Source organism: Syngnathus typhle, linkage group LG6 (genome assembly GCF_033458585.1).
Source record: "Syngnathus typhle isolate RoL2023-S1 ecotype Sweden linkage group LG6, RoL_Styp_1.0, whole genome shotgun sequence".
NCBI classification, from domain to species: Eukaryota; Metazoa; Chordata; class Actinopteri; order Syngnathiformes; family Syngnathidae; genus Syngnathus; species Syngnathus typhle.
In genome coordinates, this window is record NC_083743.1 from 7,910,041 (window position 1) to 7,929,928 (window position 19,888).

The 19,888-nt window shown below is 42.7% G+C and overlaps 2 protein-coding genes across 5 annotated transcripts; both read left to right on the top strand.

Moving 5' to 3' along the window:
- Positions 1–1,036: 1,036 nt before the first annotated feature.
- sik3 (SIK family kinase 3) lies at positions 1,037–15,344 on the top strand. Of its 4 annotated transcripts, none has more exons than XM_061280015.1 (26): positions 1,037–1,362; positions 4,393–4,509; positions 4,610–4,673; positions 4,905–5,066; positions 5,208–5,332; positions 5,509–5,632; positions 5,712–5,830; positions 5,975–6,085; positions 6,167–6,301; positions 6,595–6,672; positions 7,025–7,134; positions 7,263–7,419; positions 7,543–7,692; positions 7,784–7,857; positions 8,544–8,678; positions 9,320–9,461; positions 9,549–9,668; positions 9,743–9,801; positions 9,925–10,034; positions 10,353–10,519; positions 10,614–10,741; positions 11,336–12,084; positions 12,169–12,323; positions 12,444–12,573; positions 12,662–12,791; positions 12,901–15,344. In XM_061280015.1, the coding sequence occupies exons 1-25, from the start codon at positions 1,072–1,074 to the stop codon at positions 12,784–12,786; spliced, it is 3,837 nt and encodes a 1,278-aa protein (XP_061135999.1). In that variant the 5' UTR covers positions 1,037–1,071; the 3' UTR covers positions 12,787–12,791; positions 12,901–15,344. The 4 variants fall into 4 exon arrangements, with proteins under 4 accessions (XP_061135999.1, XP_061136000.1, XP_061136001.1 ...); XM_061280016.1 differs by having other exon boundaries at positions 12,665–12,791; XM_061280017.1 differs by lacking the exon at positions 8,544–8,678.
- Positions 15,345–15,729: 385 nt separating this feature from the next.
- LOC133155625 (transmembrane protein 25) lies at positions 15,730–19,302 on the top strand. Its single transcript, XM_061281086.1, has 9 exons — positions 15,730–16,012; positions 16,775–16,879; positions 16,955–17,290; positions 17,415–17,705; positions 17,773–17,904; positions 17,979–18,012; positions 18,101–18,201; positions 18,598–18,684; positions 18,761–19,302. Exons 2-9 carry the CDS (start codon positions 16,798–16,800, stop codon positions 18,832–18,834), a joined length of 1,137 nt encoding a protein of 378 aa, XP_061137070.1. The 5' UTR covers positions 15,730–16,012; positions 16,775–16,797; the 3' UTR covers positions 18,835–19,302.
- Positions 19,303–19,888: the final 586 nt, after the last annotated feature.

Below are 19,888 nucleotides of genomic sequence, written 5' to 3' on the forward strand. Positions count from 1 at the left end.
TGGATAGATGGATAGATAGATAGATAGATAGATAGATAGATAGATAGATAGATAGATAGATAGATAGATAAAATATATATAAAAAGAGCGTACTATTAAAAACCAGCAACATTGTGGAAAAAATATTGCAATCAATCGACACAGTTTGTTACTGCATTTATAAATGTACGTTAAAATTCTGGAAAGACCTATCCAAATTCTAATCAGCAGAAAATTCAAAGTTCAGGCTGGCCTTTTCACGACTTGCTGTGCTCTATAATGTTCTGTGATTTATTTTTTTCTCCTGATTAAGTCTCAAACATGAGTGTATTCATCAAATTGGGATATGAAATGCATTGGCTAGCCTTAAAATGACTACGTAGACACGACACGCTCACCTTAGATTACCTTGGCCCTCGTTCCAGCGTTTTTGTAGTACCTATTTTTACCACGGGGTGAGGCTGTCTACAACATTTTAGAGTAGAATAGACGGGTTTAATATGAGAACATGTCCCTCATCTATTAAAAAACAAACTTTTGATGCTATAAATATAGTTTATAGGTTCCTGCCTTTGAACAGAAAATCTGTCAAGAAAGTCTTGAAGCTACAAAAACCGACGTCAATAATTATTTTTAACATTTCATGGTCGAAAATCATGACCCAATCGAAATCACCTCTACTTTGTCATGTCATGTTACCTACATGCATTTCATTTACATAATATTCAGCCTAGGCCTTTGAACATAATGGTGTTTATTGAAAATGTTGAGTATCTCTCCAGTGATTAGGAGTTGCTCGTAATTTAAAGAAGGGGATTTGTCATATTATTCCATCTGCAGAACACGTCTACTCGCGGCGTTGTGTAATGGATCACTGAATCATGGGCGCCACAGCGATAATGCGCACTTCTTTGTTGCCCTGGCGACCACAATACGTTTTTGTGGATGAGGTCATGTGTTACGCGGATCGTTTCCATAGTAACAACCTAGAGAGGGCGCTGCGAAGGAGCGCTGCACGTAAAATGACGCAGGGCGGGGGCGTGCGCGCGCTGCGCAGGGCTGCTTGTTGTTCCCGCAGAGAGAGGCGAGAAGATGGCGGCCGTGTCAAGCGGAGGTGCTGCCGGGACTCCCGCGGCCGGGATAGCGCACGCTGCCCGACCGAGCCACGCAGGCATGGACCCTCAGAACCGAGTCCAGCCAACCCCCGGGATTAGCCACCCCGGTCGTCCAGGCGCGGCCACCGGCTGCATCCCCAATCCTGCTCAGACTTCGACCACCAGGCCCCCTCCTGCTCGAGTGGGCCACTACGAGATCGAGCGGACCATCGGCAAGGGAAATTTTGCGGTCGTTAAACTGGCCACCCACATCATTACCAAAGCAAAGGTAAGGCTACTAGTTGCGGACTATTTTAGGTGACCAATGGCAAGTTGTCATTGCGAATCGATCAGGGTTTTTAGCGCAACACCGGGACGAAGCCGGGGCCTTCAAGCTCCCTAGACAAAACGGCAAGCTCGCTTTAGGGACACCGCTGCTTGTAGTCGGGTCATTCAATGCATGACATCTCTGGAAATTGGTGACATTAAACCCTGTTAGTGGAGAAAAATCAGCGATGGTTCCACACAATTCTTACGCGACATTACTCATGGTTTCATTTGTGACAAAGCGCAGAGGACAGAGAGAAGGGTACTGGCGAAGATCTAAAGAGACGCAAAATGTTCCCGCTGTAGCAGTTAGCTTAGCAGCGAATTAGCTTTTTTGAATGCAGCTCTAATAAAGAAATACCAATGCATTGCAATTAGTCAAACGCTTGTCAATATATTCTAATAAGCAACAAGCATTTGATATTATTCGAAGTGTCCTTGCAGCTGGGATCTTCAAAAGCGACAAATGTCCCCCGTTTACTCATCGTCCGGAAAAATGTCTGACCAATTTTGACAAGGATGCTGACTTTTTTTTTTTTTTAGTAGCTCCATCTATAATATCCTAAATGTTGTTACATGCAACACAGTAATCCTTTATAGAAGGCTTAAAAGTTACTAATACAATTATTTTTTTAATTTGGGGGCTTTTCCCCCCCAGATACGGTCTCTAATTCAATGAAAAGTAATCTGAGAAAATATTAATAATAAAGTGTCATAGTAATATTGGCAAACTACATTGTTTATGTGTGCACGTTTCTCATCTGCAGTTAAGTTACTAATGTATCAATTTAATGGAAAATGAATTAAACAAGTGTTAATGGCATTGTCATCACTCGACACAACTCCTTTAAGAGTTATATGTAAGGTGACACTGATTTAATGATAGTTGTAATGCTGAGGTAATATTTAGACAGTTTATCCAGACAGCAAAACCTTTCAGCAGCAGTTTGTGGTATTTGTAAATAAAGGACCTCTGGGTGCAGTGAAGTAATTCCCCCCCCCTCCTTTTATTTTGATCGTTTGTCATTTTGTGAATCAAGAGATTTAAACACACAGCAAGTGTTTTTTTTTTTTTTTTTTTCTTTTCCCCCCATCCCACACCTGGAGGCAACAAAGACAAGACCACCCTAGTCCGCTTGGCAACACTCAGGCATCATCGGCATAAACATCCTGTTGCCGGTAACGTCTGCCCAGGGCACAAACTTGTGATTAAGTTAATGTCACGGTCAAACTGTCATTGTGGAGTAGTAAAGTGAGCCTATTCTACTCCAAGGAAGATTTTGTTCATTGATGATTTTATTTTGTTTTACACCACTTCATACAACTCCTGTTGTTTGGTTTTCTATGTTGAACCCTTGGGACATATTAGGAAGCACTAGTATTGTTTATTAAGCAATTTAGTTATTTTTTTATTCATCCTGTTGGTAGCGATCATTGCAAAGCTTGTCAAGACAAAAGAGATCATAATTGCCTCAGTTAGCATATTTGGCATTCTTGAATTTCATGATGCAGGCACAACAGAACCTATTACAACTTGTGATTCATGAGATATTTTTGGGTGCTCACATGTTGAAAGTCTGCAGTTTGAAGCACTTCTGCAGTTTAGCCTATTGAAGGGCTTTTAGTTTGTTTACTGTACGCACTGTTTAATGTCATGTTTGTGTTTAGATGCATGCTGACAAGGAGACGTGGGTCAATGTGTCTTGCATCTGCAGCTTGCGAGGTCAACGCAAGCCTCTAGCACAATTTCAAGTAATAGTGGTGGTACTAATTTTGTACCAGGGTAGAGAACAGAATTGTGAGATCTTCTCTATGCTTTTTTTAATTGAAATTTTGTAATTTCAGGTAATTGTCTGCTTTTTTTTTCATATAATGAAATCAATTTAACAAATTGAAAACTGTCCCATAGGAAAGCAAAAATGAATTATTATTGTGCAGTGCTCAAAACTTTACTCTGTGGTGCAAAATGGTGCAAATAACATTGGTAATATAAATGTTTAATGTTAATCGTGTCAATTTAATGGAAAATGAATTAAACAATTATGTAGCTGTTGTCTTATTTTACCATCAGATAGCCCATTGTAGCAGCAGGTAGAGGAACATGTGCTAAAAATTAAAATAATAAAAAGCGTGATCAAAATTGCGTAAGATTGCATCACTGACATTAAACGAATTAAACTTCCGCATTCAATGAAGTCTTTGTCTGTTCGACCATCAGTTCAGTATTTATGTAAAATGTAATCTTTGAGTCAAACACAGTGCCAATGCTAGAAGTTCCAAGAATTTGTTTCAAACTCAAATCAGTTAAATTTCAGCCAAAACTGAAAATCATGAGTACGAGCTGTCATAAAAAAAAAAGAAATTCATGTAAAAAAATATATATATATTCTTTTGTGAATGTTATAAAAATCCTCATTGTTTTCTGTTGCTTTGTGGCGCCTCAGGGGTCCCCCCCCCTTCACTCTCCCTCACTTCCCCTTTCTGTCTGCAACAGGAAGTCTGTCTTGTCAGAATGCCGTTGTTCCTTGGTTGTCAGGAAAAGGGAGGTTGGGATGGCACACAACAGAATTTGACAGAGGATGCTTCTGCTGCGTGTTTGTTAACATTGAACACGCCTGGAATTTTCTCACACACGCTTATTTATTTTTAGTAGTGGGTAGCATTTTTTAAACAGCCTCATCCAATCCGCTCGATTAAATCATGAAAGGAATCCTGCCATTCCAAATTTCCAGAGAAACACACTGTCACACACCGTCATCTTCCACACTGTCGGTCCCATTGTTGTAGACTCGGTAGTTATGCAATCACCTGAGTGACTGTCAAAAGGTCATGGTTGAGGTCTATGGGAATATACGTACATGTCAACAATCACGTTTCACTGATTAATTGGCAAATTATGACATCACAGCCAATCAGATTGCGAAACATCTTTCCCTTAATTGTCCCTGTCACCGATTTCTCATCTATCCCAATCTTCTCTCTTTGTTACCAGGTGGCGATAAAAATAGTGGACAAGACCCAGCTGGATGATGAAAACTTGAAAAAGATCTTTAGGGAGGTTCAAATCATGAAGTTACTAAAGCATCCGCACATCATTCGTCTGTACCAGGTGAGTTGACAGATTTTGCTTACTGGTTATGTTAGTGAAGTTAGCCATTACTCGCCGCTGGGCCTACTGGTGTGGTTGTAAAACTTACTCTTGTCTACAGGTCATGGAGACAGAGAGAATGATTTATTTAGTAACGGAATATGCCAGCGGTGGAGAAATCTTTGGTAAGATGCACTCCACATTTTATTATTATTATTTTTTTAGTGTACTTTGGAGCAGGTTTTTATTTATTTATTTTTTAATTTGTGGTGTACTTAGGAGAGGAATTTCACATTTCTTAAAATGTCTACAATGTAAAATATAGCATTATTTTTGTTTGTCAATAATTACGAGGGGATATCTTCTGTTGTCACTTTTTTTTCTTTTAACAATCACTTGTGCTTTTGCACGTCCAGACCACCTGGTGGCCCATGGACGTATGGCAGAAAAGGACGCCCGGAAGAAGTTCAAACAGATTGTCGCAGCAGTCCATTTCTGTCACTGCCGTAACATTGTCCACAGAGACCTGAAAGCCGAGAACCTGCTTCTGGACCACAATCTCAACATTAAAATAGCAGGTGTGTGATCTGTCACGAGAGAATCTTACTTGCTTTCGGGCTCTTTAAACTCAAGTCGGTGTAGGCAAGTGCTAACATGTGATGGGAGTATTTTCCATATGCCCAGAGAATGAAATAACCAACCTCCCTGTTTCCTGTCAGATTTTGGTTTCAGTAACCTGTTTTCCCGAGGACAGCTGTTAAAAACCTGGTGTGGCAGTCCTCCTTATGCGGCACCAGAACTTTTTGAAGGCAAAGAATATGATGGACCCAAAGTAGATATATGGGTGAGTTGACAAACATTAACTTTCCTCCACAACTATCTATTGAGACTTTTGTCGAGTCAGATCTTAAAATAGATATGCCATTTTTTTTTATCATTTCATTTAATGGAAGGCTTTGGGTGCAGGTGCTCGCTGTAGTTTGGGAATTACTATAATCTTGTTCTCTCTTGTCTGTTCAGAGCTTAGGTGTGGTCTTATATGTATTGGTGTGTGGTGCCCTCCCCTTTGATGGCAGCACTCTGCAGAATTTGCGAGCACGAGTCCTAAGTGGAAAGTTCCGTATCCCCTTCTTTATGTCTACAGGTACGTCTTATTTTTGCCCCCTCCTAAAAATTGTTGCAGGATAATAGGACTAAATGTATCTGCGTATGTTTTTGAACAGACTGTGAGTATTTGATCAGACATATGTTGGTTCTGGAGCCCAGCAGACGGCTAACAATGGAACAGATCTGTAAGAACAAGTGGATGAGACAAGGAGACCCAGACCCCGAATTTGAAAGGGTGAGTTCTCAGAGAACTAATGTGCACCTCTGGATTCCAGGAAAGATTATATTGTTCGTAATAACCTGATTGAATTCAGACAATTTTGTACATTATGGGTATCATCTTTCCAATCCTGATTGATTCCCTTCTTCTCCCATTCAGTTGATAGCAGAGTGTGAGCTGGTTAAGACTGAAAGAGAGACAGAGCTCATCAATGAGCAAGTACTCATAGCTATGTCCGAGATGGGCCTGGACAGAGAACGCACAATTCAGGTCAGACAAAAACGGAGGTTTTTTTTTTTCATGGTCAATCTGAGTTTTTACTCTAAAATGTTCCCTGTTTTCTTTCCTCAGTCCCTACAAACAGATGCATATGATCACTACAGTGCCATCTACAGTTTGCTATCTGACCGTCTCAAGAAACACAAGACGTTGCGCGTTGCTCCACCCACACCACGCCCCATTACCTATCCCATTAACACTGTACAGGTAAATACTTTCAATTTGAATTCAAACGAGCAAAACGTCTGCCTGTGCACAGAAAAGCCGTCTGCTGCGAAAGGATTTTGAGCTCATTTAAATAAAATAAAAAAGCCAAGATCATGAGTTAAATTTAAGCATCACTTCACTATTTACGTCCTATTTTATCAATGTTTGAAAGCCCTTGTGCTAAATGGTTACTGACCTTAACCAACGTGCCAATCCCACTCCTCTAAGAGGATTGCTTCAAAAATGAGCGCAATCCTCACCTGACCCTTTTGTCTCGCTGTTTGCTTGCGTAGATGGATCCACAGGGTAATCCAGTTAACATAACGGTTCCTCATGTCCAGCTTATCAACCCAGAGAACCAGATTGTTGAGGTGAGTCAAGGATGGTTGGTTTTTGCACATTTTATTGACATTTTTGTCAGAATAGATATTTATTGCAACGCCAATTTTAGGTTGGATGAAGGAAGTTTTATTTAAGATTTAAATTAATGCATGATGTTTCCCACTATAAACTAATTGGAATTTTACACATCACAAATATAAATGTTAAACACTAGTGCTCCAAGCAGATTCACAATCGCATTAAAATATAAATTAATATTCGAGCCCTGTATCAAAATATAGAATTTGGTAGTCATCTTGTATAATACTTCATATATATACTTTAAGATTATTTTTTTAGAATCAAAGATAATGATTAAATATGTCTGATTTTTGTGTTTAGCCGGACGGCAATATGGCACTCGACAGTGATGAAGGCGAAGAGCCATCTCCTGAAGCCATGGCTCGGTACCTCTCAATGAGGCGGCACACTGTGGGTGTACCAGACCAAAGGTAATGCAGTCATCTCCTTTCACTCTGCAGTTTGTTATTGCCACAAATATCACCACCGGGCCATTGCTGGTGTTAATAACTTGGCATGTGCCTCTCTAAATGCATTTTTTTTTCTCCTTCACTATTAGGACTGAGATGCAAGAGGACCTCCAGAAACTGCCACCAGGTTTCCCCCGGGGAGCAGTGCCCCAGCCTCCTTTCCCTCCACTCACGCCTATGATGGGCCAAATGCACACTCTCATGCCAACGCAGAGCCTACAACCCACACAGCAGTTGGAATACAAGGTGCAGTCATTTAAATTCTGTCTTAGAAGTTCCCTTTAGTCATCAGATAACTTGTGGGGACCAGCAATTCCACATAAATTGTGAGCCAAGTTAAACTTGATTGATTTTCTGTTCAAACTTCAGGAGCAGTCATTGCTGCAACCACCCACTCTGCAATTACTCAACGGCATGGGGCCTCTTGGTCGAAGAGCTTCCGATGGTGGTGCCAATATCCAACTACATGCCCAACTCCTAAAAAGGCCTCGGGGGCCATCACCTCTTGTTACCAGTCCAGTGAGTAGTAGTAGTAGTAATTGATTAGTATCATTATTTTTTTCTATTAGTTGACTCAGTAAAGTTAATGGAAACTCTCTGCTTCCCTCAGCACCCAATTCCTGCTGTTGCTCCGGTTGATGAGGAGGGATCAGATGGCGAGCCAGATCAAGAAGCAGTTCAAAGGTAACTGAGCGTAACAGTTTTTGGTTGTAGGATACCTTGTACAGACAGGTGGCTGTCAAAACTGGATCGTGTGAGTGGCATGTTACCTTGACAGTCGGTGACTGTTACAGGGTTGGTTAGTGCTGGGAACTTGGTCAAGGTAAAGTCTTCTTAACTAGTCGTCTCTGTGCAGCAGTTAGTGCATCTTTTGTTGGTGGCCTGGGTTGCTGGGAGCGTGCTTTGCTTTCCCCCACCCCCACGGGTCCTGGCCACTCTGCTGTGGCGCTCACCTTGTCTCTGCTCCTTCTGCCATCGTGCAAGTGCCTTCCTCTCTGGCTCTCAACTCAAATCAGCCAAACTCTAAAGCCACCACTTCTTGATTCCTACGTCAGTCCATGGATAATTTTACCCCTTTCCGGTTTCCACCTTTTCTCATCCAGCTTTGCTAACTCTCAGCTTGCAAAGCCTGTAATGGAAAAAAAAAAAAATCGCGGAATACAAATGCTGATTATAAGCTCTAACATCACTTTGTGTTTGAATTTTTTTTACAGTTAGGCAAAATGTTGCGTTTACCCCCCCCTTTTGGCAGTGGCGGAAATGGGTGGGCCTTCCCCCTGTCTTTAGTAGCAAACAAGGGCAGTGAGCTGACCAGCACTGCTTCCTGTCTCCCACCTTCACCCCCCATCCTCCCCCTCCCTGCGGCCCAGGTACCTGGCGAACCGCTGCAAGCGGCACACGACGCACGCACTCATGAGCACATCGCATGGCGATCCCTCGGCAGAGCCCCAGCGGTCACAGGGCCCCCGCCAGAGGGTGGTCTGGGCCCCTGACACACACACCCGGTGAGGGGATGCACCCACTCTGTGCTGGATTACGCACAAACTGTCTCAAAGTTACTGAGCACGCGCTCTGCTGAAAATGACCGCACCCTTAACGTCAAAACCCGAAAAAAAAAAAATTTTAATGGTGGTGTTTGATGCAAAGTGAGGTATTGCCCCAGCAACGGTTCCAGTAGGTTTTTTTTTCAGTTCGTTAATTGTCATCTTTGGTCTGGTTGACTGACAACGGAGTTATTCTATTTTTTTTTTTTTCTTGATCTTGTTTGCTGGTGTTTTGAGCCACAACGGATACACGTGGCTTTTGGTGGACATCAAAATGACGTTTGTGATGGAAAGTGGGTCAACTAAGCAATGATACACCTGCCTCATGTCACCGCGGCAGTTTCATTTCAGAAGCAATACTTATACTAAAAAAAAATACTCATTGATTACCAGTCAGCTGTTATACTAATCTAGTTAAATATGTTTTGTGAATGATACCTAATCATTTTTCTTTTTCTCTTGGTGTACCATGTCTGAATGTTTGTCTTTTTTGTTATTTGTTATTCCTGTGTGCTTGTGTGTTCCATGTGTGTGTGTGTGTTTGTGCGTCTCCGTTGTGTGCTTGTTCGATTTGTTTTTGTTCTCTTTGGTCTCCTCCTCAGATCAAGCTACAAAGACTGTAACACACTTCATCTTCCTATGGAACGCTTCTCACCCGTCAGAAGGTTCTCTGACGGCGCTGCCACCATTCAAGCCTTCAAAATGCATCTCGAGAACAGTAGCCTCATTAAACAACTCAAGCAGGTACGTACTGATTTTATTGTGGAGGGGATTACTTCAGAGTAAAATGATCTTCAGATTTTTTTTCCTGATTGTCTGATCTTTTTACAGGAGTGTGAACAGCTTCAGAAAATGTATGCGGCCCAGCAGGATGAGCGATTCCTGGAGCACACCCAACAACAGCATATTCTCTACCAGCAAGAGCAACAAATCCTCCACCAGCAAATCCAGGTAGGCACTTATAGAGTCCCATGCTTATGCAGAGTCAGAAGAATGGCTCGCGTTATTAAAATTGTTCTCTGCAGGGTCTATCTTTAGGCCATGGAGAGAGTCATCCCAGTCACCTAACCCACCAGCTCCAGAGGTAAATTATAGACATTGCATCCAGCAAAGAATGAATCTAATAATGTGGTGCAGAGCTCCTGGTGTTGTGTAATTGTTGTATCTACGTATATTCTCTCCAACTCTCTTTCTTGTCCTCCCCCAGGTTGCGTATCCAGCCATCGAGTCCTCCGCCAACACATCCGAGCAACCACCTCTTCAGACAGCCAAATCAGACTTCTCCGCCTGGCTCTGCAGGCATAATGCCAGGGCATGGTAAGTACCGTAAAACCTTGAGAAAAACAAGCACACCGACATTATACGCTTTCCAAAGTATCTCCAAAACTGGTAATGGTGACTTCTTGCCATGAGCACAAACACACTCCCCATGTTTTGGAACTGCGTGTTGATAGCAGATCTGGATGCCCCTTTACCTCTTTGGCCCACATGGCAGGAAATCCAGTATTTCCAAAAACAATTTGCAATGGGGGACTTGTCAGACCACAGCACACTTCCTCTTTGCATCGCGCCAACTCGGATGAGCTCAGACCCAGAGAAACTTGTTTGTGAACATTTTGTTCTCGCCCTCCTTAGGTCCATCCTCGGTACCGTATCAACATGGTTCTCCTTCACTGTACCAGGGTCAAAGTGCTAGCCCACCTCCCGCAGGCCTTCCAAGAGTGCCTGTACCAGCCAATCAGCAGTCACCGTCTGTACACCCATCTGTCCCACTGGCTCAGGGTGTACCTCAACAGCAGCAAGTGAGATTTTCAATATTTTGATATTACCGTCAAACTTGGACTATACTATTTTGCCCACTGTTTATTTTCTGACTCAAATGTCTGATTTATCCAGGTGACTATTCAGGTACAGGAAGTGGAATTGGGAGTTGGGCCACAGAGACAGGGTAGCTTTTTATCGACACCCTGTGGACACAGAGTTCTCGGAAAGCAGCTGAGCGCCGACAATGCAGAATCGCACAGGTGACATGAATCTTCCTGCGCAGTGACCGGACGGAGCCTCAGTGTTCGAATTCACAACGTATCTTAACCGCTCAGGCCTGTGAATGGACTCATTCCATTTCATTTTACAGGACCCATGCTTGGAATTGTTTCATTTCATTTTAATCACACAGTAATGCTTAGGGTAAACATTTTATATATAAGCACAGGTAACAAGGACATTAGTTACCATCACTGACAAAACAGTAAGTGGAAAAGCCTCATGGACAACAACTGCGCTTATTTATTTGGTGAGTGGATGTATAGTATGTTATGTGGCAGCAAGTATAGAAGTGTCTATAGTTTCAGTGGGAGGTTCCAGATTCGTATTGTGTTGCAAATATTTCCACCCTTTTCTTCACTGAGAGATTGTGTGACCATCCTTGCATAAATGTTGACCCAGAAAGACCCACAAGTCTCTCAGTGAAGATTTTTGGATGTGAGAAAGGAGCTGACATAGTTTGAGAACTTCCCATGTTGAGTGATGTAGTGACCTGCTCCACATTCTTAAACCACAGTCCCTTTTTGTTCTAATAGAACATGTCATTGCTAATTCTCCCCCTTTTTCCTTTTCAGTCGTAGCCTTGGACGTTTCACCTCGGCCTATGACCAGGCTCAATTCAATCCCCACCTTTTTTCTGCTGACGCAGCCACTCGAGGTGCCCCCGGAGTGCTGGGCGCCTATGGCCAATATCTGCAGGGGGCCTCTCTCAACGTACCTGGACTAGATGGTTACGGGGCTAGCAATTATGGCACCCCATCATCACTACAGCAAGCGTTACTCTCCCCCACTCCAATGGATTACCGCCCCCCACAACAGCACGTTACACCGACTCTGCAGGGGCTCTTGTCCCCCCGTCACTCTTTAACAGGCCATGCGGATCCTCGGTTACCACCACAAGACTTGGCTGCACTGCTGAAGAGACAGAGTCCCCGCTCTTGTCCCGCACCCCCAACACCACCTAATAGTACAACACCGGAATACGGAGAAATGCTACTTTTGCGCCAGCTGAGCCAGGGTGAGGGTTTGGAACCACAGCCGCCTCAAAGCTCCCCAGCAGGCAAACACTACCACCACCTTCTTCAGATCCGACCTCCAGAAGTCCAACCGCAACCTGACCAAGCACCTTGTCCGAGCTTGCCCCACTCGGAAAGTATGGAGGAAGATGAGGTACCAGCTGGCTACCATCACACGCATGAAGGCCTGCTGGTCAAAGCAGGAGAAGGTCATGAGCTCCTGGCTCCCCCTAGAGGCAGCACCCCTCCCTACAACTCTCCTACACACAGACGTGGCTATATCAGTCTGAGTCCTCCAGCATCTAGAGGTGGGTTTACCCAGCACTACTTTCTCGAGATCCCCATGATTAAGGTTACCATACTTTACACACCCATTTTTTTATTTTGATCAGACTCTGAACCTTTAGAGTGCAGACAGACAGGACAAGCTATGGAGGTGCCTGATCACAACGGCTTGGGTTATTCACGAGGTCAGCAAGGAGAAGTTTACAGGTCTCGAGGACAACTTCAGCGTCACCACACCATCCAGACCTGTGATGACGCATATGTGAGTGGCTACATATGGTCGAGAAAAACATTGGATTTTAACCCTGGATTTCGAATTGTCATCCTGTGGCATAGGTTTCATGTTCATTATGCTTTCCTTTATGATGAATCTTCTGTCCAGGACCAAGCTGAGCCCATGTCTGGGATGAGCCTGTTGGCTGGGAAGGCGTTAAGTTCTGCTCGCATGTCAGACATTCTCAGCCAGACGTCACTGTCAGAAAGCCAGCAGCTGCACCATCGGGAAGAATCAGGTCAGCACTAAAAACAAAATTGCAATTAGCTAAAACAATAGTGACTTGAAAAAAAAATCCATATCAGCAATAAAATGTCTATTTCCAGCAGTATGTGACGTTGAAGGGGAGCTCCACGCGGCGACCTGCTATCCCTCTTCCTGCACCACAGATATGCTTCTCAGCTATAAGCCCCCAGACCTGCAGTACAGCATGGAGCAGGCCGGAGTCTAGCTATGGTATGTAATCTTTTCATCAGGCCAGTTGCAATGCAGCTATTTGGCAACACATGGAAATTTGCATCATATCCCCCCCCCCCACCCCTTGTGTCCATTGTCTTCTCTCCAGGATGCAGTGTATCCCATGTACAGTGGTCTATGTCAAGCATCCTGACATGTGTTGACTTGAGTTGAGCTGCATCATGCCAAACCGACATCATCCATCTCTCCATTGCTCACCATCTGTTTGTAAAGAGGGAGGGAGGAGGGAGGGAGGTAGGGAGGGAGTTGTTAACATAAGATGACAGTTGGAGCATTCAGAAGGTCAAAGTGCCACCATCTCCTGCACAAACATCAATCATTTGTTACCACCGGGTTCTTCTTGACTAAGATTGTCCCGCTCGGCACCCTCGGTGCGCATATCGTTTTGTGCCTCTGTGGCCACCGAAGCCGGTTTGACTTCCAACGACACAAAAGGAATAGACACACTGCTGCAACAGATCCAAAGTATTCACATTGTGTGTCTGATGATTCGTGCGCACACTTGCTCAATGAGAGGCGTGGAGAAGAAAGGACTTTTGAAGCTGCAACCGACCCCTCGTCCCATCGCGCCTCCCTCCCCTACTCGCAGACTGCAGAGCTTTTCCAATTTCTGCATTGGTGTTTGGAGTCGGCCTCCATTGCTCCCTCCCAAAGACTGAGCTCAGTTTCATTTTCACGAGGACAAACTAAACCAGCTCATTTTTTTTTTGGGTTGTTCTTGCTTTCAATCACCCACCCACACTTTTTTTTATATACATATATATTTTATTGTCAAATAGTAATGTCCATGTTAGACATAATGGTCAATATTGTTACTGTTATTATCACGGTTTCCAGTATAATGTTTATTAAGATGACATTATTATAGAATAACAGATTTTTCTTGCAAAGATGACAATAATTAAGAGAAGAAAATCTGAATTCTGCACTTTGGAGTCACACGATCTTCTCCTTCCTCCTCCCTTTCATGATGTCATACTACTTTTAGGACAGCCCCAACTTCATGTCATCCTTATTTTCCCCCACCTGCTGTTACCTTCTCTCTCATGTCTGTGACAGTGTATTGCATTGTGGGTAGTTTTACCAGATTTTTGCTCCTTTCCTTGTACAGCGATGCCATGTATAGAACGCTTTTGCAATTTCTGAAATTTGTTTTTAGATGTTGGGGAGGCTTTTATTTTCTTTTATCATTTTCTTTTATGTTATCAAAATGTTTACTTTTTTTGCTTTATGAATCTTGAAATTTCCTGCCAAAAGAGGACAGAGAAGAGAGACAGGGCTCTTTCTATGTCTCAAAACGATTGTTCATATTTGTTTTAATATTATATTGAGACACTTGAATAAGAGGAGAGTAATAATTTTTGTTGCTTTTTAAAGTATTTCTTTTGTTGATGCCATTTGTATTGCTGTTGCGCCGGTTTTTATTTGAGATAGTTGTGGCAGGCTATACAGGGTCAAGTTCGAGGCTTTGTCCGGGTTGGTTTGGGTGCTACAGACTTGATACTCGGGGAAAAAATAACAAACTGAAACCTAAAAGGAGTAACTTGACATATCATCCAAAACATAGATGTATAAAGACTGACAACACCCTGCCCTCTCCCCCTTTTTTTTATTTTTGATTTTATAAACCCTTAAAATTTGCTGTGATCCCTCAGCCATCTTTTATTATCTCACGTCTCATGGCTGGACAGATGGGACAGTTAAAATTTTGGTTTGGAATTGTTGATACACTTGGACTCTGCACGATCAAAAGGAAACAACAAAAGGTTTTGACTTTAAATATGAATTCTAAATTTGGTGTGCAAAGCACGTGAATGTAACGTTTCATGAGCCCACCTTTAATTTACAACATTGCTGTTGGAAACTAAACCTGAGGGCCCACAGCAGAACATTAATTTCCCTGGTGCAGTAAAAAGGCCCAATTGCACAATACCAGACTGCCCTGGTTGCTCTTTTTAAAAACCAGCAGTCATTGGTGTCTAGCTGCGCTCGTGCTTTCCATTTGCAGTCTAACTTCCTGCGAAGATTCTATAAACATTTCCAAAAAGTTTCAATTCCTCCAACTCGCCTTAATTCGTTCTCTGTCAGAAATGTGCTGCTGCGGACCTCTGCACCAAGCCAACACTGATCCGTAAAAGGACTGATGGGTATAAAAGACATGCAAGTCGTTCATGAAATCCAAGTTAGAGCTGCAGGAAGATTCAGTGCCATTGAATGGGAAGCGCTGCACATGAGTCGGGCAAAGTGGGGGAGAGCTGCTTCACATATCCGACTGATTTTCCCTTTCTGTTTTGCCTCCTTGATGACGCCCTCTAGTGTACGTGTACTCTTCATCAGCCTTTTCTTTCTTTGCAAGTCGGCTCTGCTCCACTCTATATTTTTCTTAGATTTTTTTTTTCCTTTTTTTTTTTTTCCTTTTTTTTTTTTTCCTTTATGTTGAGTACAAAAATACTAAAGTGCAACCATGTTTAAAAGATTATCAACCAAACTAAGATGAAATATATATATAAATAAAGAAATACTTTAAAATGGCATGGACGTGTGTCTTTTTCTTTTATACTATTGTTTGGGAGGGGGGAATTAAGCTGATAAGGAACGTTTAAACCACAAAAATATATATTTCTATTCATTTTGACAACATTTTAAGATAGTCCTTACTGCAGTGCTCTGCATGCTGCTGCTTCTGTCTGCAACTGCACTGCAGAGACATTCCAGCCTGAAATAATGGAGCACCGAACAAGTAAGTGCTGTGCATTCGTGGTGACTTTTAACAATGGATCAATGTTCAAGACTAAAATGAGAAGGAAAGGTTATTTTGTTCAGCACACTTCAAAACATCTCCGCCTCTCTTTTTTGCTCCCAATTCCCAGAACAATATTGGTGTGCATCCATCCATCCATCCATCCCTCCTCTTCCCCTTCATCCTGCTTCTCCCTCCCTCCCACTCTCGCCTCGTTTTAGTGGCGGCGGCGTGACTGCCTGAGTCAGCTCGCTTTGCCAGTGAGTAAACGCAGCTACTGGAGGTGCCATATCCTGCGGAGCAGAAAAACGCGTGTCTGTACGTGTGACTATGAGTGGACACAGATGGGAGGGCGACTGAGTCAGAAAGGCGGCCTTCCTCTCATCGCCATCCTTCGCTCTCCTGCTGCCATGGAACTCCGGCAAACGGAATCGCAGCACAATCTGCAGGAAGGGATGAGGTAACACCGTGTGTGTGTGAGTGGGATGGATGATTTGAGTTGAGAATGAGGAAAGCACAAATATCTGTATCAACATGCATGTGTGTGGGCCTTTGCAGGAATTTGTATTGTTTGTGTCAAACCAAGGCCCGGTGGATGCAACCAATTTCCTTGCTCATTATCATGTTTATGAGGTGTGCGTCACAATGATCTAATAATTCAAGCTTTATCTGCACCAGTATCTGTGTTTTTGTGTATTCTTTTGTGTGTATTTTCTGGATGCACCAAAGGAGGATAGACCTATACAGGCTATTTATATGCATCTATATGTCTATTTTGGAAATCTCAGCTACATCTGACATCATTTGGATAGAATCTCATTTATTTATTTTTTGCACCAAAGGAGGGTAGACTTATACTGGCTATTTATTTGCATTTATTTTGGGAATCTCAGCTACATCATTTAGACGGGTAAACGATTCAAAAAATTAGCTGGAAAGGAAATCAAGACTAAATAATAAATACATTTTATCTTCATAATGTTACAATTATTTTAGCCTTTCGCGGACCACCTGCAATACTGCTACGGCCCACTAAAGGGCCGCGGACCACCGGTTGACAACTTGTGATGTAGCATAATAAGAACAGTTGCTCCTCATCCACAACTTCTCAGCCATGCAAAGCTTCTATATTATTACAAGAAGGTGATGGATGCAAATTATGCCTTGCCTCAATAAAATCTCCAAAGTAATATTTAATAACAAACTCAATCTCTCTTTCCAGGTAGGTGTGTATGTTATTGTAGGATGGATAATGTGTGCAAGAGAATGTGGTCGTCAGGCTCCCAGGCCGTGGTGTTCCTTCACACGCTGGCCTTATCCTGGACAGGTGACGTACGCTGTTGCTTGACTTCCGTCCAAAAATGTCAGCCGTATTTTAACATTTTAGTTTGTGTACCCACAGGTGCTGTTGAACCCGCCCCTAAAATTGACGGACATCGTCAGACAGTGATGACGCTAGGAGAAAATATGGTTCACAAGTTCCACTGTCATTCAGATGGTTGGCACACACCGACTTTGTTGACCTGGTACCTGAACGGTGAGCGGCAAAGGTCGCACCCTCCTAAAGGAGGTCAGAGGAAGACAGCCCAAAAAGTCTCTGAGGTCACAAGACTGAGAGCCATTCACAATAGCACATTCTCCCTGCGGGCCAGGAAGTGGGACAGAGAGCTGGTGTGTGTGGCAATGAACCCCAAATCAGGGGAAAGTTACAATGCCACAGTCACACTCAATGTCCAATGTGAGTAGCCGTGAATCATTTATCTGCAACATTTGGTTTTATTTGATAAAATGATTCTTTTAACCACCAACAAAATACAATTTTTATCACACTAACTTTGTGAATCTTCTCATCCATCTTCTAGTTCAGCCTGAGATCGTCAGGCTGAGCGCACACTCCAGTGAAACCTCAGATCCCGGTCTTCTGTTAAGCCTCTTTGCGCTGGTCCAGTCCAACCCGCCAGCAACGTTCACCTTGGCGGATCAGTCCGGTCTACTGGTGGCTAACATTTCAGACATCATCATCCTCGACTCGCACGGCTACCCTTGGTTGACCAATCACACACTGAGGGTCACTCTCAGTAGCCTATCAGGAAATATCTCACTGAATGCTAGCAACAGTGTGGGCACAACGCAAAGCAACCTCTCGCTGGCAGGTTGTTGGCGGGGTGGGAAAGGGGGACATAGATGACTTTTGGAGGTCTCACTTTATCTGTTCTCCAGAGTTCCTGCAGTCTCGTGTGGAAGTGCCAATGTTGGGAATTGTAGCTGGAGGGTCCATGGCCTTCATGGCTCTTCTCATCCTCAGCCTGATAGTCCTTTGCCTCATGCAAAAAACAACAATTAAATCCATTGGTAAGACAACACAAGTCCCTTGCGGGTTTGCAACAACACTTTAGCAGTGTAACATAATTTATTTGGTGTTACAGACGAGCCAGTGGAGATTCTGATGACAACAAAAAGGTAACGCATTCTTTTTTTCCTGCCAGGGATTCTAATACATTTACCTTCAACAGACTATGTTACATTTGTTTGTATTGTCCTTGCATAGTGACTCAGTCACCCTGAAAGCAGACAGAACTTACATCCCCAGAGAGAACATGTCTCTTCCTTCCAATATGCAGCTCAATGACCTCAGTACTTTGAAAAGGGGTAAGACTTCAACTCAGGGGGCAGATGGTAAACTACATTCATGATTCCAACCAAAAATATAAAATGCAATAATTAAACAAGGGCGGCAAAATTTCGTAATCACATATCCACCCTATTACTTTCCTTAAACTTAAATGTTGCGACTCTGCAAGTGTGCACACCATCTTGTTTCTAAAATGTGGCTTTATTCAGAATAAATCAATCCCCAAAAATTATGTTTTAGAATTATGGTCAAAAAGTTCAACCTTGGTCTTCCTGTTGCAACACACCTGATTCTAATGGTCAGATGATAAGCAAGGTCTGCAGAAGCTGAAGATTATCCGTCAAACTGCATTTTGCTTACATGTTTTTTATATTTCATCCATTGCTCCGATGCTCGTACATGGCTTTCCAAAGCACGCGAGATCACCCAGCAATTCAGTGGGGGGGACAAGAGGACAGATGAGGAGGATGAAGATCTGTCTTTAGCCTATGCTGCCAGAGGTAAGGTGGCGCTTTTTTTGCATTTATGACTTGTGGTCTTGTCATTTGTTTTGTCTTGATGCTCTGGCTCTGCCAGGTTTCGCCAGATATCCAATGGTGGGCTACATCTACAAAGCGAATAGCACAAGCAGTGAGGAGATCTGGCTCTGATGCAACTCATGAACTAGACAACTGCATGCATGATTATTTGAACAGAGACCCTACAATAAGTCACCCATGTAACTTAACAGTGGTTAAGTTGGTTCAAAATCTGTCAGTGGATCATACGAGGTATCTTATGCTTCAACAATTGTATTGGAATATCGTGTGTGAACTCCTAAACTAATGTGTTGCCATCTGTAACCATTTGCTCGTAGTGTTCTCTTTCCTGCTGTTATAAACGGAATGCCTTTATTCTGCAATGCACACTCCAGAATATTCAAGATGATACAGTATCCTCCATAATTATTGGCACCTACTGGTGTTAAAAGACTTCAAATTAATTCATATTGTAGAAACATACATGCACGTGGGCAAATCTACAAATGAAGTTGATGCAAAAAATATTGATATATAAATTATATAGAGCATACTGTATAACTATGTATATGTGTATGCATATAAAAGATGGTACTGAATAAAGTCAACATGTCTATTTCGCCTCGATTGTTGCTCTCCTGACATCCACGAGGGGGCGCCTAAAACACGTTTCTCGCTCGTGAGCGGCTTTTTGTCTGCTGAAATATGCAAGGCAAGTGTTTGTGCCTTTCACACAGTAAAGTCTTTTGTGTAGACATCCATTTGCATTTTTAATGGTGCAATAGAAATTGTAGAATCATAATGCATGTTTAAGTTGTGTGAATGTGAGACACAGTCAGGTGCAGTCTGCGGCTCAAAGGGTTTCGACAGGAAGCTTTGTTATGCTGTGGCTGAACGTATTTGCTTCCTGCAGCACCTCTGCAGCATTTGAGGGAATATGCACATTGGCACATGATCAAAAGAAATATTTATTCTGTTATTGAGAAACACATACTGTACATATTTGTTTTTGCCTTCAGTGTTCTTTTCATTTTGTGAAAATAAAAAATCAGTACTTAGTAGTTTTTAAAACTATTAATCATATCCAAAGTAACATGTATTTATTTCAGTACCCTTAATTCATTCATAAAATAGTAGCAGACTATTATTATATTTACACAAAATAACCTGGCCACATAAAAGGAAT

Bases quoted from the DNA above. Each gene is read 5' to 3' on its own strand.
- LOC133155625 (XM_061281086.1), top strand. From the start codon at position 16,798: ATGGATAATGTGTGCAAGAGAATGTGGTCGTCAGGCTCCCAGGCCGTG. The intron at 18,202-18,597 runs GTAAGACTTCAA...GGCTTTCCAAAG, and splicing joins CCTCAGTACTTTGAAAAGGG to CACGCGAGATCACCCAGCAA. The intron at 18,685-18,760 runs GTAAGGTGGCGC...TGGCTCTGCCAG, and splicing joins TTTAGCCTATGCTGCCAGAG to GTTTCGCCAGATATCCAATG.
- sik3 (XM_061280015.1), top strand. From the start codon at position 1,072: ATGGCGGCCGTGTCAAGCGGAGGTGCTGCCGGGACTCCCGCGGCCGGG. The intron at 5,067-5,207 runs GTGTGTGATCTG...GTTTCCTGTCAG, and splicing joins TCTCAACATTAAAATAGCAG to ATTTTGGTTTCAGTAACCTG. The intron at 9,462-9,548 runs GTACGTACTGAT...ATCTTTTTACAG, and splicing joins TCATTAAACAACTCAAGCAG to GAGTGTGAACAGCTTCAGAA.